This window comes from Theropithecus gelada, chromosome 17 (genome assembly GCF_003255815.1).
Source record: "Theropithecus gelada isolate Dixy chromosome 17, Tgel_1.0, whole genome shotgun sequence".
Taxonomy (NCBI): domain Eukaryota; kingdom Metazoa; phylum Chordata; class Mammalia; order Primates; family Cercopithecidae; genus Theropithecus; species Theropithecus gelada.
The window spans coordinates 58271972-58289137 of NC_037685.1; the positions used below are offsets into that span (position 1 = coordinate 58271972).

The 17166-nt window shown below is 36.9% G+C and overlaps 1 protein-coding gene across 4 annotated transcripts in view; it reads left to right on the top strand.

Moving 5' to 3' along the window:
• Positions 1 to 17166, top strand: part of CDK8 (cyclin dependent kinase 8) — a 152269-nt gene that overhangs the window by 91446 nt on the left and 43657 nt on the right. For all 4 annotated transcript variants that reach the window (XM_025364665.1, XM_025364666.1, XM_025364669.1 and 1 more), the window contains exons 3-4: positions 1333 to 1443; positions 5642 to 5782. In XM_025364665.1, coding sequence (XP_025220450.1) covers positions 1333 to 1443; positions 5642 to 5782 — 252 coding nt within the window. The remainder of the gene's footprint in view (positions 1 to 1332; positions 1444 to 5641; positions 5783 to 17166) is intronic.

Below are 17166 nucleotides of genomic sequence, written 5' to 3' on the forward strand. Positions count from 1 at the left end.
AAATGCACACCAAAACCACAGTGAGATACTGCTTCATACTCATTAGGATATATGTTAATTTTTAAGGAAAAAAGGGGGGAAATAACCAGTGTTGGTGAGGATATGAAGAAATTGGAACGCTCGTGCATTGCAGATGGGAATGTAAAATGGTACAGCTGCAAGTTTGGTGGTTTCTCAAAAAGTTAAACACAGAGCAATCATTTGATCCAGGATTTCCACTCTTGGGTTTATGGTCAAAGCATTGAAAGCAGGGAGTTTCAACAGATAGTATGTACTAATGTTCATAGCAGCATTAATCACAACAACCAGAGGTGAAAACAACCCATGGACATCAACAGATGAATGGATAAACGAAATGGGATATATATATAGATATGCATAGAGTGGAATGTGTTTATCCATAAAAGAATGCAACAGGCTAAGTGAAATAAGCCTGGCATGAAAGGATACGTATTGTGTGGTTCCACTTACATGCAATATCTAGATTAGGAACATTCTTAGGGACAGATAGTAGAGTAGAGGTTACTAGGGCCTTGGGGAAAAAGGCAGTGGGGTTATTGTGTGATGCGTGGGCCCCTTCAGCACCGGGACTGTTAGGTATTGGGCCACACAGCAGGAGGTGAGCCCCAGGCAAGTGAGCATGACCACCTGAGCTCTGCCTCCTGTCAGATTAGCAGCGGCATTAGATTCTCATAGGAGCTTGAACCCTGTTGTGAACCGCGCATGTGAAGGATCTAGGTTGCGTGCTCCTTCTGAGAATCTAATGCCTAATGAATGATCTGAGGGGAAACGGTTTCATCTTGAAACTATCCACCATCCGCCCCTTCCCCCAGCCCCCGCCCTGCACCTCCACCCCATTATCCGTGGAAAATTTGTCTTCCATAAAACTCATTTCTGATGCCAAAAAGGTTGGGGACCGCTGGTTTAATGGATTCAGAGTTTCTGTTTGGGATGACAAAAAAAATTCTAAAATGGATAGTGGTGATGATCGCAGAACATTGTGAGTATACTTATAGGATGCCATGAATTGTACACTTAAAAATGATTAAAGTGGTCATTTTTATGTTATATATATTTTACCACAATCAAAAAGTTAAAATAACCAACCAAACAACAACAAAATAGATTTACTCAGATATACCTGTTCAGTGTCTTTTCCTCACAGATATCATTTGTTACTGAAGTATCTGTCTCAAAATTGTGTGGGTGCTTATTAGATTTTTAAGATTGATTACCCGTGGGTTTGTATTGCCTTTGAATTACAAATGGTGTAGGGGTTTTTAGCATTATTTTTGTGACAGAAATTGTTAATGGATCTCCTTTGTTTTGCAGTTACTTCGAGAGCTTAAGCATCCAAACGTCATTTCTCTTCAAAAGGTGTTTCTGTCTCATGCTGATAGGAAGGTGTGGCTTCTGTTTGACTATGCTGAACATGACCTCTGGGTAAGGTGAATTGCTGGCAGACATGAGCAAACAGTTAGGGATTGTTAAGAGTAACTAAAACCAATTAGGTGTTCCCCTTATTATGAGACTTACGTTCTTAAAATAAAAGTGACCTCATGGAGTGTGGATGGTGGCATTACCAAGGCTAGAGTATTTATTTGACTTTGTATTATTGCTTTTCAATATTGTCACTTTGATCTTTTAACAGATACTAAAGAAAACAATAGAATCTCAAGAGTGTTCAACAGCTATTCAATATTGCTTCATATAGTTTTTTGATGAAATGAAAAGTAACTGTAGTATCTATAAAATTTTGCTCTAAAATAGAAAAGTAGCATATTTCCTTTTATTCCGTCATATAAAGGGAATATAAAATGAGAAGGTGGTATCCTCATGTAGGAGGATGAATATGCTATCTTTGGAGAGATCTAATAGTTCTACCATTATTTATCATATAGCATTAGGCAAGTCTTTTAATGGCTTTGAAGCTGTAATTTACCCCGTCTGTAAAATGTAATACTTTCTTTCCTTTTTTAACAACGTTTTTCTGAGGAACAATCTTGTAGTTGAAAAGTTTTATTAATGAAATACACAAATGTAGGAAACTATTATTAATTATTAACTATTCACAATTGAATTTAATATCCTAATGCTTATTGTCATTGACAGTAATTCAATATAGTATAGTCATGCACCATATAATGTTACTGTCAACTAGGGACTGCATATATGATAGTGGTCTCGTAAGATTATAGTACCATATTGTGACTGTACCTTTTCTATGTTTACATCTGTTTAGCTAACACACTTAATTACTATTGTGTCACAATTGCCTTCCTTATTCAGTACAGTAACATGCAGGTTTGTAGCGTAGGAGCAGTAGGCTATACTATATAGCCTGGGTTTGTGGTAAAGTCTATCATCTAGGTTTATGTAAGTACACTCTGTGATGTTTACACAACTGCAAAATTGCCTAAGACACATTTTTCAGAATGTATCCCTTCATTAAGTAGTGCGTGACTGCATTGTACTTACTTGAATTGGGCATAATCTTGCATTGGAGGAATTCTTTGTGGATGAGAGCTCTATTAAAAAATGAGATTGGTGTGAAAATAAATTTTAATATCTCTTGAGACTTTTAGTTATTCTTTGTTTTCTGACCTGTGATAAGAATAGTTTTAGGTCAAGTTTAGTGGATCACACCTGTAGACCCAGCACTTTGGGAGGCCAAAGCAGGAAGATCACTTGAGCCAAAGGATTTGAGACAAGCCTGGGCCACATGGCAAGACCCTATCTCTACAAAAAAAAAAAAAAAAATTAGCTGAGCTCAGTGGCACACACCTGTGGTCCCAGCTGTTCATGGGACTGAAGCCCAGGAAGTCGAGGCTGCAGTGGGTCCTGTTCACGCTGTTGCACTCCAGCCTGGCTAAGTTTTGTATTTTTGGTAGAGACAGGGTTTCACCATGTTGACCAGGCTGGTCTCTTAGCTCCTGATGTCAGGTGATCTGCCCACCTCGGCCTCTCAAAGTGCTGGGATTACAGGCCTGAGCCACTGAGCCCAGCCGGTTTATTAGTTTATCTAATGCAATGCAGAAAATGATGCTATATTGAAAAAAATTACTGTAAAATAAGAACTTAAATTAATCTTGTCTAAGTAGCTGAAATTCAAACACCAGCCTCAGTATTTTGCAGTTTACTAAGCAGATTATTTTTTAAATTGGTATTTGAGGAACTCTCAGGTAACTATGAAATTTGCTGTTTTGTTAAATATAACATTTATGTTTAAAAAAAAATCGGAAACGTTACCTTGCAGATAAGACTGAGATATATATATTTTATATATATATATATAGAGAAAATCTATAACAGGATAGCCAAAGTAATTTTGAAACATATTCACAAAATTTACATTCTTACCAATCTGTATAAAGAACATCTGTTAATACAGATTATAGTTTAAGAAACAAGTAAACCAAACCTCTAACATTACCTTGTGTTAATTCATTAAGAATTACTTTACTCCTGTGTACTGGGTTTTTAATGATATTTAATAATGTCTTTAAACATTGTATTGATTTGCATACTAATCTATATTTACTAAATTAGCATGGCCATGCTTTTTAATTTGTACACATGAAATTTTCTCTCTTTTATGAAACTCTTGAAAGTTCATGCTGATTATTAATTTTTTCTTCTTCTTTTTTTAATCTTTGGTTCTTCTGTTCTTCTATTTTAAAATAAGTCTAATCGGATCAACCCTGTTAAATCAGCGTGGCCAGTATTATATTGGACACTCACCATACTGAGCCTCATAAGAAATGAAGTCATATAATTTAAACGTAAGGCATTTTCCAGGCTGGTTCATAAACAAGATTTGTGATAAACCACGGTAGAGCGTAGAAGATAGTATCATATTTCACTCAATGTGATTTCTAGCTGCTAGTTTGTAATATTTAATTTTACATGTAGGTACAATGATTATACTTTAACAAATTTTATTGCATGTAATATTGTACAGTGTATATAAATAGTTCATTAGCTTTATCATCATCTTAATAATATTTAAGCCAAATAAGTATTTTTAATGTTCATTTTCATTAAAAACAAATGATAATTTAGCCTACTAAAACCCACTCCTTTATCTATTTTAATTGGAATGTTGAAGTGAATTGGTAGGGGTTAGGCAGCAGAGGGTAACAAGGCAGTCGCAATAAAAATAGTTATTTTTAAAAATCACTTAAGCGTTGGTGAGATTTCATGGTATGTGTACTTTGCATTTGTTATGTAGCCCTGGAATATAAAGCAAATGACAGTAGGGTTTGTCATTTTAAAATATTGGTAAAAGAAATCAGTTGTAATACTCTAATAAAGTGTACGTGAAGAAATATATATGAAATTGATTAATTACCTTACCTCTCCTACATATCCGCCCACCTCAGCCTCCCAAAGTGCTAGGATTACAGGCGTGAGCCACCACGCCCGGCCCAAGAATCTTCTTAAGGAGAACAGACTTGATTGTCACATCATATTTTAGGACAGGTGACAAAACAGTCTAGATATTAAATTGTTGTAGCTCTGTTTTGTTTGCCTGCTATTAAATACCTTGAAAAAAAGACTGAGAGGAAAATTAAAGTCGGTTAATGCTGCTCATTTAGATTAGTCACACTACATAGGTGCAAACTGCTACACTTTACCTTCTCGTGGGTATTTGCTATCTATTTTACCTTGGAGAGTAAAGCTCCTTTACTCGTTAATCATTAGTTATTCCTTACTTGTATCATATTCTGTGTATCATAAGAAAATAGCAAGTGAAAATGTTAACTTATAATGTTAAATATCTCTTATTTTTATTATGTTTACTGGTTTCAAGAACATGCTTAATATTTACTTACATATATTGGCCGAGGGTCTGCTCTGTGCAATATTAGGTTCAGGGATATGTACAATGGTGTGCAAAGCATAGTTGACTGCAGCCAAGTTACAGATCTTCCTGCAGTTTAAAAGTGATCTAATTAAGAAAATGAGTCCTATCAAGAGCATTTGAAACTTTTCAAAAAAATCTTGTAAGGCACATTTATTTATAAAGTAATTTTTCTATGTATAAAGTTGTGCTTTGTTTTACTGGATGTCCAACAACATTATACATAGAAAGCTTTGATGGATGGTACAAGGCAGTTTTTTTTTTCCCTCAGAATCTTTCAAATTTTTCCATTTTTCCCTGTGAACTGGTATGTCATTTCTTTGTGCTTGTGTTATTTTATTGAAGCATCTCCCCACTTGCTTTCTTTATAACCTATGTTATAAATAGGTTCTCATTCTATACCATGTCAGCCAGCCAGAAGTATCTCTTGAACTTTGTTTTTTTTTTTCATTGTATCTACCAGATAAACAGGAATCAAATATACTCTGAAAGTAATAGATTTTTAATTACGCTGTAAAAATAAAAGCACAGTATTTCCTAATTCCTTATTGTGATAATTTATTTCCTGAAATGCTGTCATATGCTTAGGAAATGGAATTTTAGCTGCAGTTATTAGGGAATTTTAAAGTTGTTTATGTTATTCAGCAGAGTATGAAATTGTATTTTCAATATCTGTGGGAATCCCTGAGTGTTTCTTTTTGTGTTAGGAAAATATTACATATCAAATTATCTTTTCCTTTTTTTTAAGCTTCTGGTGATATTTTTTCTTTCTTTCAGCATATAATCAAGTTTCACAGAGCTTCTAAAGCAAACAAGAAGCCAGTTCAGTTACCTCGGGGAATGGTGAAGTCACTATTGTATCAGATCCTAGATGGTATTCACTACCTGCATGCTAACTGGGTGTTGCACAGAGATTTGGTAAGTTGATCTGTAATTGGTTTAAACTAGAAAGATGCATTACAGTTGGATACTTTTCTAGTTGTCTGTAGATACCAGTGCTATATGTAGGCCCGGAAACCTTATAAGAGGTAGTGAGAACGCTACATTCTCAAAAAATGGCCTAGTAGTGTTTTTATATAATGCATCCTGCTTCTCTGACATACACTAGATGGTATTTATTTTGAAGTGAAATAAGATACATTTGTTTTCCTAAGTTTCTGTTTCCTTTTAAGTTCATAAATAAAGCATTGGCTTGCTTTACATTGATTATTAGATGCAAGGCAAACTGTAGAAATTTATATATTTATAATAACTTGAAGATAAAACTTTTGGAGACTACTGCATACTTATTTACATATTAGAAAAGGAAAATGTTAATTCAATATGCTTATATTTTAAGCCCCTCTATGTTAATAGCAGTCTGTTGGCCAATAGCCTTTATTAATCGTAATTGAAGTATATTATTAGAAGCTTTGCTGTATTCAGGTACATTGAACTTTTAAGAATTTAAAAACGTAAGAAACTGACTTTTTAATTTAATGTGTCAAAGTCATTTATGCCTTTTTTCACCCATCTTGCACAGGGGTCCCCAGGCCACAGACCAGTCCATGGCCCATTAGGAACCAGGCCACACAGTGGGAGGTGAGCGGTGGGTGAACATTACCACCTGAGCTCAGCCTCCTGTCAGATCAGTGGCAGCATTAGATTTTCATAGGAGCCAGAACCCTATTGCGAACTGCACATGCGGGGATTCTAGACTGCACACTCCTTATGAGAATCTAATGCCTTATGATCTGAGGTGGTACAGTTTCATACTGAAACCATCCCTTCCCACCCCACTGTGTGGAAAAACTGTCTTCCATGAAACTGATCCCTGGTGCCAAAAAGATTGGGGACCGCTGATCTAGCATATTATTATTCATTAAATTTTCATGGATTTCAGTTACCTAAACTTCAAATTGCCCTTTCTTACTACATAATTACATTGCTTTTATAGTTCTTTTCTTTGTAAAGATAGTAACTATAATAAGATTTATAACAGCACCGTCATTTCAAACAAATATAAACACAATGCTGAAAGTGATGATTTTGTCTCTAATCACCTGTATACAAAGGAAATATCCTGTAGGCCGTGAGGCGGAGCCCATCTGGTCTCTCGCAAAGATGTTCTTCACAAATTTAGTGAGCTTAGTCTCTGGCCTTCAAATGTGCTGTTTCAGTGGCACAGTTTCTACTTCTTTCTTCTAGCTTTAGGAAATTGCCTTGTAGCACATTTAATGTTAGTTAGTTACTTGATCTCCAGTTCTCATACCTACAAAGCATTTAGACTAGGACCAATAACACAGCAGAAATTTGGTTGGCCTTGTTTCTTTATGCAAACTTTTATTTTTAATAGAGTTAGAATATTTTACTTATAAAAATAGATTTACAGGCCGGGCGCAGTGGCTCGTGCCTATAATCCCAGCACTTTGGGAGGCTGAGGCAGGGTGGATCACAAGGTCAGGAGTTCAAGATCAGGCTGGCCAAGATGGTGAAACCCTGTCTCTACTAAAAATACAAAAAATTAGCCGGCGTGGTGGTAGGCACCTGTAATCCGAGCTACTCTGGAGGCTGAGGCAGAGAATTACTTGAACGTGGGAGGCAGAGGTTGCAGTGAGCCAAGATGGCACCACTGCACTCCAGCCTGGACGACAGAGCGAAACTCCATCTCTAAAAAACAAAACAAAACAAAAAATAGATTTACATAACAGAAATCAGACAAATCCTTTGGCATTTTATGAAGCTGAAAATAAATTTTGGCCATTGGGGTGGAGTCAAATTAGGGAAAAACATTTCTACTTTTGAGCTACCTGTCCTTTTTATGATCTCTAAAAGAAAAAACTGTGGCTAAAGGGCATGTTTTTCCCCATCGAGTCAGTTATGCTAAGATAGCTCTACGTTTTCTTTTTCTTGTAAATTATTTTTTTCACTTGAAGTATGTATGCATATTAGGTAAATACAGACTGATTTTTAAAACCAATATTTAAATTTCATGTAATAATATAAATATACTTAAGCCACTTGGAGTAGTATTAAGTATAGTAGTGAAAATTATGATACCAAGTTTCTTTTATCTCTCTTATGGTAAAGCTCTTCCTGCTAATGCACCTTAAGTAGATTCTCTTTGACGTAGGGTCAGTGTAGAACCGATCATTTCAGAAGGCTGTTAGTGGTGTACTAAGTGGTGGAGAGTGGAAGGATCGGTGCCCCCTAATATAGGCAACAAGGGATGCATTGTCTGTAGATGATTTAAAAATAGTAATAAAGCATACTAAAAGTTAGTTGCTTTTTATTGTCACCATATGCTGACAATTCTGAACAATTTCAGTAATAAAATATTTCTCTACAGTGAGGCAAATCACTCTTAACTCCTCCATCCCTCTTGCCATTATTTAAGGTTTATTAATCCAAAAAGTTCTGCAGTGTCTACTGCTATCTTCTTTGATTTCTATATTTGAGTGAGATTTTCCGTATTTTCTGTGCATGACTTCTTAGTATTCTTTATAAACGTCTGACCCTTCTGTGTATCTCAGGCACACAGAAATCCACTGAACCATTGTTTCATGAAAATGACAGCCTTTGCCTCTAACCTAGATCCTACTGGTTCAGATGCCCACCTTTCAAATTCTGAAGGAAAAACTCATTTACCATATATGTACATTTTAAAATATGTACAATTTTAAAATTCTGAAGGAAAAACTCATTTACCATATATGTACATTTAAAATACATTTCCTGCCAACTGAAAAAGCTTTAAAGTTTTGATGTTTATAGTGTTTGAACAATAGCTACATTTGATTCTAATATATGTAGTAATATCATATTAACTCTCAAGAACATTGGTCAGCCGGGCGCGGTGGCTCACGCCTGTAATCCCAGCACTTTGGGAGGCTGAAGTGGGTGGATCATGAAGTCAGGAGTTCGAGACCAGCCTGGCCAAGATGGTGAAACCCCGTCTCTACTAAAAATACAAAAATTAGCCGGACATGGTGGCACACGCCTGTAATCCTAGCTACTTGGGAGGCTGAGGCAAGAGAATCACTTGAACCCGCGAGGCAGAGGTTGCAGTGAGCCGAGATTGTGCCACCGCACTCTAGCCTGGGTGACAGAGTGAGACTCTGTCTCAAAAAGAAAAAAAAAAGAACATTGTTCAGAAGCTATATAACATAATTTTTTTTAACGTGTTCTTCTCAAATATTTGTTGTTAGTTGCATATGAAATATTTACCCTATCAAAACAAAAATTAATAGTTCATTATATTCTTTACTCCTGTTTACTCAGATTTAGATCAAATGTGGCAATGCTGACCTTAACTCTCTTCATAGACTTCTAATGCTATGAATTGGACCAGTTGGTTGAGGTGCTGACATGCCACAAGAAACTTCATATTAAGGTGGATAATTAGCACAGACACCCTAAAAACACCATTTTAATAATACTCTAGAATGTTATTGGTGTTTTTGTTTAATAAAATTGGCTTTATTAATTAATAGAAATACTGGTTTGAGATGGTAGAGTTATGAAGTTCTTTGATATGTATAATTGAGCTTTTAAAATTAACAATCCTATTTAATAAATAACGATTTATCTGGTTGCTATTAATCATCACATAGTAGCAAATCAGTAACTGAAATCTGTCATCCTTGGTGGGAAAATAGAGATTTCTTAATTCTGGAAGTCTTTTTGGGCTGAGAGTCGTAATCAGTGTAAATGTATGGGTGTTTTAAGAAATATGGACCAGAAGAGAAACATAGGCAGTATTTATTTTGTGAAGTAATTTATTGATCCAAACCAAACTTTTTAGTTTTAGATCATTAAAATACTTATATGTAAGTTGTTGCTTATACACTTAATTTGTCTGTGTCCACTAGAGATAAATGAGAACAAAGTTATGTCTGTTGCGTTAGCTTTGTTCCTTCCCTTGACGACTCTCTTCCCCTTTCTTTGTTTATTCTCCTTCCCTCCTTGGGAAGGGAAAATAGTTTGACTACCCGTCTGCTATAGTCCTGGTTCTGGTATTACCATCTATACTGCTCAGGATACTGCATCTCCAGAGATACAGAACCAACAAGGTGTTTATACATAGATGGAGAATGATTTATTTAAGGAATTGGCACGTGCAGTTGTGGAGGCTTGGTAAATCCAGAATCTGCAGAGCAGGCTACAGGCTGGAGACCCAGGAAAAAGTTTTAGCTCTAATCCAAAGACAGTCTGCTGGCAGAATTCCTTCTTGCTCAGGGGAGGTCAGTCTTGTTCTATGAAGGCTTTCAACTGATTCGATGAGGCATATCCATGTTAAGAAGGGTAGTCCTTATGTGTTTTACTCAAAGTCCACTGATTTAAATGTTAACCTCATCCAACAGCACCTTCACGGAAACATTCAAAAGAATGTTTGACCAAACATCTGGGCACTATGGTCCAGCCAAGTTCACACATAAAATTATTCATCCTCGGCTGGGTACAGTAGCTCACGCCTGTAATCCCAGCACTTTGGGAGGCCGAGGCGGGCGGATCACGAGGTCAGGAGATTGAGACCACCATCCTGGCTAACATGGTGAAACCCTATCTCTACTAAAACAAATACAAAAAAATTAGCTGGGCATGGTGGCTGGCGCCTGTAGTCCCAGCTACTAGGGAGGCTGAGGCAGGAGAATGGCGTGAACCCGGGAGGCGGAGCTTGCAGTGAGCTGGGATTGTGCCACTGTACTCCAGCCTGCGTGACAGAGCCAGACTCGGTTTCAAAAAAAAAAAAAAATTATTCTATATAAGTGAATAAACAAGAAGCACAAGTTAAAATAATGTGAGGTAAGTTATTTTGCCCTGTCCTTTCCTCCTCTTTCCCTGCTGTTACCAAAATAGGAGTATTGGGTTTAAGCAGTCTAAGAATTTTACCTCGTATTATAAAGCTGAGTAAGTGGGAAATACTGTGGAAACAAGTAAAGATACATTGAACTTTTTAACACCGTTGTCAGGAATGTAAAATAATCCAGCTGCTGTGGAAAATACAGTGGTAGTTTCTAAAACAATTAAAAATAAGATTACCATATGATCCAGCAATTCCACTTCTGGGTATACACCCAAAATAATTCAAAGCAGAGTCTCAAAGAGGTATTTGTAAATGCATGTTTATAGTAGCATTCTTCTCAGTAGCTTGCCAAAAGGTAGAAGCAACCCGAGTGTCCATCAGTGGATGAATGGGTGAACAAAATGGGTATGTACATGCAATGGAATATTATTCAATCTTAAAAAAGGAAGGACACTCTCAGCCTGGGCAATATAGTGAAACCCCATATCCACAAACATAAAAATTAGCTGGGTGTGGTAGCATGCACCTGTGGTCCCAGCTACTTGGGAGGCTGAGGTGGGAGGGTCACTTGAGCCCAGGAGTTTGAGGCTGCAGTGAGCTGTGATTGTGCCACTGCACTCCAGCCTGGGCAACAGAGTAAGACTCTGTATGTAAAATAAAAATTACACAGTTTCTTTTGGGGAAGGAAATTCTGACATATGGACAAGGATGAACCTTGAGGACATTATACTAAATGAAATAAGCTAGTCACAAAAGGATAAGTACCGTATGATTCCACTTTCATGAGGTACCTGAGCAGTCAGATTCACAGAGACAGAAAGTAGAATGGTGGTTGCTAGGGCTGAGTGGGGGGGCAGTTACGGGGCGTTATTGTTTAATGGATACAGAGTTTCAGTTTTGTAGGATGAAAAGAGTTTGGAGATGTATGGTGGTTGCACAACATTATGAATGTGCATTTAATACTGAACTGTACACTTAAAATGGTTGATAACTGTTATGTTACGTGGATTTTACCACAATAAAAGATACTGGGAGAAAATATGTTTAAGTGATTCATAATAAAGAGAAGTTTGAAGTCTTAGCCTGATTGGATTCAGTTTGGTGATTTTTCTTAGTCCAGTCAGATAACAAGACATGATGCATCAAAGTTGTATTGATACTATTTTGTAGATGCGCAGGTTTGATTTGGCAATTGTATCTGAACTGTTTCTGAAAAAGTAGTCTTCCTTTCTAGATAGAGTTAAAATACATGGACAAAGGTATGAGCGGGTTTTCACTACTGAAGCCTGCGTTGTCACCATTTTGAGAGTATCTGGGCAGGTTCACTAACTGCAGCTGTGTGGCCTCATTTTTTTTTTTTTTTTCTTTTTTTTTGAGATGGAGTCTTCACTCTGTTGCCCAGGCTGTAGTGCAATGGCATGATCACAGCTCACTTGAACCTCCGCCTCCTGGGTTCAAGTGATTCTCCTGCTTCAGTCTCCCAAGTAGCTGGGATTACAGGTGTGTACCACCACACCCGGCCAATTTTTGTATTTTTAATAGAGATAGGGTTTTGCCATGTTGGCCAGGCTGGTCTCCAACTCCTGACCTCAAGAGATCCACCTGCCTCGACCTGCCAAATTGCTGGATTACAGGCATAATCCACTAAGCCCAGCCTGACCTCTTGCAGTAGAACTGATTTCAGTAGAACTTCAAACTATATTTTATAAAACTTAAAAAAGATAGAAATGCTTTTCTCAGTTTGTGAAATAAATTTCAGAGTCAGTTAATATGTCTTTTACTGGGAAGAATTCTGTGATAAATTAAAAATTTGAGGCAAAGCATGATGGCTCATGCCTGTAATCCCAGCGCTTTAGGAGGCCAAGGTAGGATTGCTTGAGGCCAGAAGTTAGAGACCAGCCTGGGCAACATAGTGAGACCCCGTCTCTACAAAAAGAAAATTGAAACACACTGTTAAATATGCTAGTATTTGTGAATCTAAGTGAAGACTGATATGTAGTCCAGCTCCAATCTTCTTTTCTTTCCCTATCTTACTCCTTAACTCATTTTCTAGCCAACCCAGAGGTTGCCCTGCCTGCCTGAATCCCCTCCTCCCTTCATCTTCATAGCTCGAAATTAAAGCTCTCTCTAGTAACCCTAGCTGAAAATGAGAATGTTTACATCTAAAATCCTATTACAGCTGCTTTGAACCACCTATGGGACACTTACTAGTTTTGGTAATATGGTAATCTATTTGATTATAAACTCCTGAGGTCAAAGACCATGTCTTACTCTGTGTTTGTATCCCTCCCAATGCCTAATAAAATACACAATTTGTGTATATAGTATTGCCTATGTTTGTTGAATGAATGGACTAGCTTACTTGTAACAGAAACAAAGTGGCTTCCAAGGTTATTTCTGATTTTATCTAATGCTTATGCATATCTACAGACACATGCATATCCTTTTGCATTTCTTTTTAGTACCGTTTTATCTCTACTATGATTTACTGCAGTGAAGTGATGTACAAAAGCTTCCCCCATCCATACTGCATTTTAAGTCCTTTCAGCTGCTTCGCTCTTGCTACCCAAAAGAACTCAGCTCTTACTAGTCAGTTCAAAGACCATTCAACTAATGATATTGACCTATTGATCTCTTTTATTGCTCTATTTTTATATGCAATATTTTTGTTTCACTCAATGAAACCTATTTGCTGACCCTTTTCCTGTTTGTTCTGATGTTCTCTTTATGTTACTTATTTTTCCCAGTTTTTTTCTTTAATCTTAAGGTTGGAACATTAGTATCATAGTTCATATACATCCCTCACTTTCTTCAAAAACGTCTTAAGGTTCCTTCTGAGTAAATTCTTTAATTGCAGATAAGATGGCAATGCCTACCTTCGTCTAAACATACTAACTGTTCTGATCTTGGAACTCTTGTATTTCAGTTTTACACTGCATTTAACTCACCAATCTGTTACTTGTCATAATATATTTATGGATGCTCCTTGACTTAACAATGGGGTTACATCTTGATAAACCCCTCATAAGTTGAAAATATTGTAAGTCTAAAATGCATTTCATATACCTTACCTACTACACATCAGAGATTAGCATGTTAAACACGCTCAGAACACTTCAATCAGCCTACAGTTGGGTAAAATCATCTGACACAAAGCCTATTTTATAATAAAGTGTTGAGTATCTCATGATTTATTGAATACTATACTGAAAATGAAAAACAATAGTTGTATGAGTACTGGAAGTACAGTTTTTAACTGAATGAATATTGCTCTCACATCATCTTAAAAGACAAAAAATTGTAAGTCAGGCCATTGTAAGTTGGAGACCATCTCTAATTTCTAGCTCATAGTTGCTCATTTTGGGGCTGCTTTCATTTTTTAAATAATTTTCTTTCTTTCTTTTTCTTTTCTTTTCTTTTCTTTCTTTTTTTTTTTTTTTTGAGACAGTGTCTCACTGTGTTGCCCAGGCTGGTCTTGAACTCCTGGGCTCAAGAGATCCTCCTGCCTCGGCCTCCCAAAGTGCCAGGATTACAGGCGTGAGCCATCACACACAGCCATTTTGTAAATAAATTTTCTAATGCACTTAGTGTTGGCTGTATTTAATGCTTTTTGTTGAAAGTATTTATAAAGCTGTATCAGACCACAGGAATGATTTATACTTAAATCAACATCTAAGTATTAAAGACTTGGTTTTGATGTATTTTCTAAGAAAATTAATAGAAAGTAGAGTAGTAGTTATATGACTGGCCTAGTAGCCATTAATTTTTGTAAAGTACATGTATTAGAGTTCTCCAGAGAAACATAGTAGAGATAAATCATAGTAGAGATAAAACGGTACTAAAAAGAAATGCAAAAGGATATGCATGTGTCTGTAGATATGCATAAGCATTAGATAAAATCGGAAATAACCTTGGAAGCCACTTTGTTTCTGTTACAAGAATCAATAAGATAGATAGGTAGATGGATGACTGGATGATAGGGAGGTAGGGAGGTAGACAGATGACAGGGCATTTACTAGAGAAATTGGCTTATGCAATTATGGAGGCTGAGAAGTCCCATGACACGCCACCTGCCAGCTGAAGAAACAGGGAAGCTGGTAGCATGGTTTAGTTTAAATCCAGAGGCCCGAGAACAAGGGAGCTGATGGCATAACTCTCAGTCAGAGGCCAAAGGCTTGAGAAGCCGGGGGTGCTGCTGGTACAAGCCCCAGAGTCCAGAGGCCAGAGAATGGAGAGTTCTGGTTTCCAAGAGCAGGAGAAGAAAAGTATCCCAGCTCCAGAGGAAAGAGAAGTTGCCTTTCCTCTGCCTTTTTGTTCCATCTGGGCCCTCACCTAATAAGATGGCATCCATCTGTGTACTTTACTTGAAGGTGGATCTTTCCATTTCAGTCTGCTCTTTCAAATGCCAGTCTCTTCCGGAAACACCTTCACAGAAATACCCAGAAATAATGCTTTACCAGCTGTCTGGGTATTCTTTAGTCAAGTTGACACCTTAAATCAACCATCACAGTCTATATCACATTCTCATATGGTTATTAATGTTTTCCATGTTTTAAAGTATCTGATATCCAAAATTTCATTTTAATAGTTACCTTAATGCGGTAACTATTTATCATAGCGGTAGTTAACTTGGAACTAGCAGGCACGCAGTGCGTATCATAGTCCTCTTTTACTAAATGGCATAGAATGTTAAGTGAGATATACTATAACTCTTCATTGTAGTGTTTTTATTATTATTGTTTTCAAGCTCAATTACAAGATTGTATAGAAATTTGGAGTATTTTAACTATTGCAGCCATCTGCTGGTTGGCCACTCCTGCTCTTAACTAATTCAAAATAGTGATTTTTAATGTCATAGTAAAACTTTCTAGAAAATCTCTAGATACTTCCTTTGGGAGTGTTTCAGTAGAGATGTGCTACTCACGTCAAGCTTATTTTGAAAAAAAATAAGCTGTGTTTTGTTTTGTTTTGTTTTGTTTGTTTTGTTTTTGGTAGAGATGAGGTCTTGCTGTGTTGCCCGGGCTGGTCTCAAACTCTTGGGCTCTTGGGCTCAAGCAGTTCTTCCGCCTTGGCCTCCCAAAGTGCTGGGATTACAGGCACCAACAACCTTGCTCAGCCTGATTTATTATTGCTTTTTAAATCTGATAGTGCTGCTGGCCTGCAGTTTATTTTAATTATACTGGGTAGTTTGAAATCTCTTAGTGGGACTTCATGTGTCCTTGATGAAGGATATGTTGGTTTCCTAGCAACTATTAAATAGGATTAAAATCTTGGAGTGAGCCATTGACTCAAACTCAGTTTCATAGGGCACACTTTATCAAGGCCTCTTACTGTGTATTGATTATAGCATGATGAATTATTAAGGAATTTTGGGTCTGATTCTTTTTATTTGAGTGGCAAAGTAAAAAAACACCTCATGTGTTTTACTTACTGATACTAATATTTGTCCATGTTATATGACATTTTTGTTTTTGTTTGAGGTATATTTTCTTATTGTCTGCTCAACTCTACTACTAGTAAGTGGAAAAGCTGAGAAGTAAAGAGGCTAAATAACTTCATTATGGTTATTCAGAGAACTGTAGCAAAGCTGGACTACGGAATTTAGGGTTTTTCCTCTAGGTCGGTGATTTTTAAATTGCAGATTATAAGCCATAAACAAATCAGGAAATCACACGACGCAATCAGTTTTTGTTGTTGTTGTTTTTAATGAATCAGAATAAATATGAGAGTGTATCATATATGTTAAGGGTAATTACTGTTTCATGAAACGTTTGACAAAATATACATATTTGTCATTATTATCATGTAATATTAAATGTGTTACGTAATATTAAATTTTCCTGTGGGTTGTGTTGAAAAAGGTTTGGAAGCCATTGCACTAGAAAATACTCAGCCCCAAATTATAGAACCTTAATGTTTTATGCAAACTTTTTGACATTGATAATAAAATCATTTTGAATAGTGGTTAGGAGGGATTGTATAATGGTGGTAGAATTTCAGGAAAGTTTCACTTTCTTCCTTCTATACCTTTCAAATTGTTGGAATAGTTTGTAGTTAACATACCTTATTGTTACAATCAGAGGGAAAAAGTGTTTTAATCTGGATCATAAAACTGAAGAAAATGTTTATTTAATGTGTTGTTAAAGCTCACATGTAATATTTATGTGGTTTAGTATATTTTATGTTGGTAAAGGGTGATTGTTATTTTTTAAAAACAGCCGTATAGGCCGGGCGCGGTGGCTCAAGCCTGTAATCCCAGCACTTTGGGAGGCCGAGATGGGCGGATCACGAGGTCAGGAGATCGAGACCATCCTGGCTAACACGGTGAAACCCCATCTCTACTAAGAAATACAAAAAATAGCCGGGCGAGGTGGCAGCGCCTGTAGTCCCAGCTACTCGGGAGGCTGAGGCCGGAGAATGGCGTGAACCCGGGAGGCGGAGCTTGCAGTGAGCTGAGATCCGGCCACTGCACTCCAGCCTGGGCTACAGAGCGAGACTCCGTCTCAAAAAAAAAAAA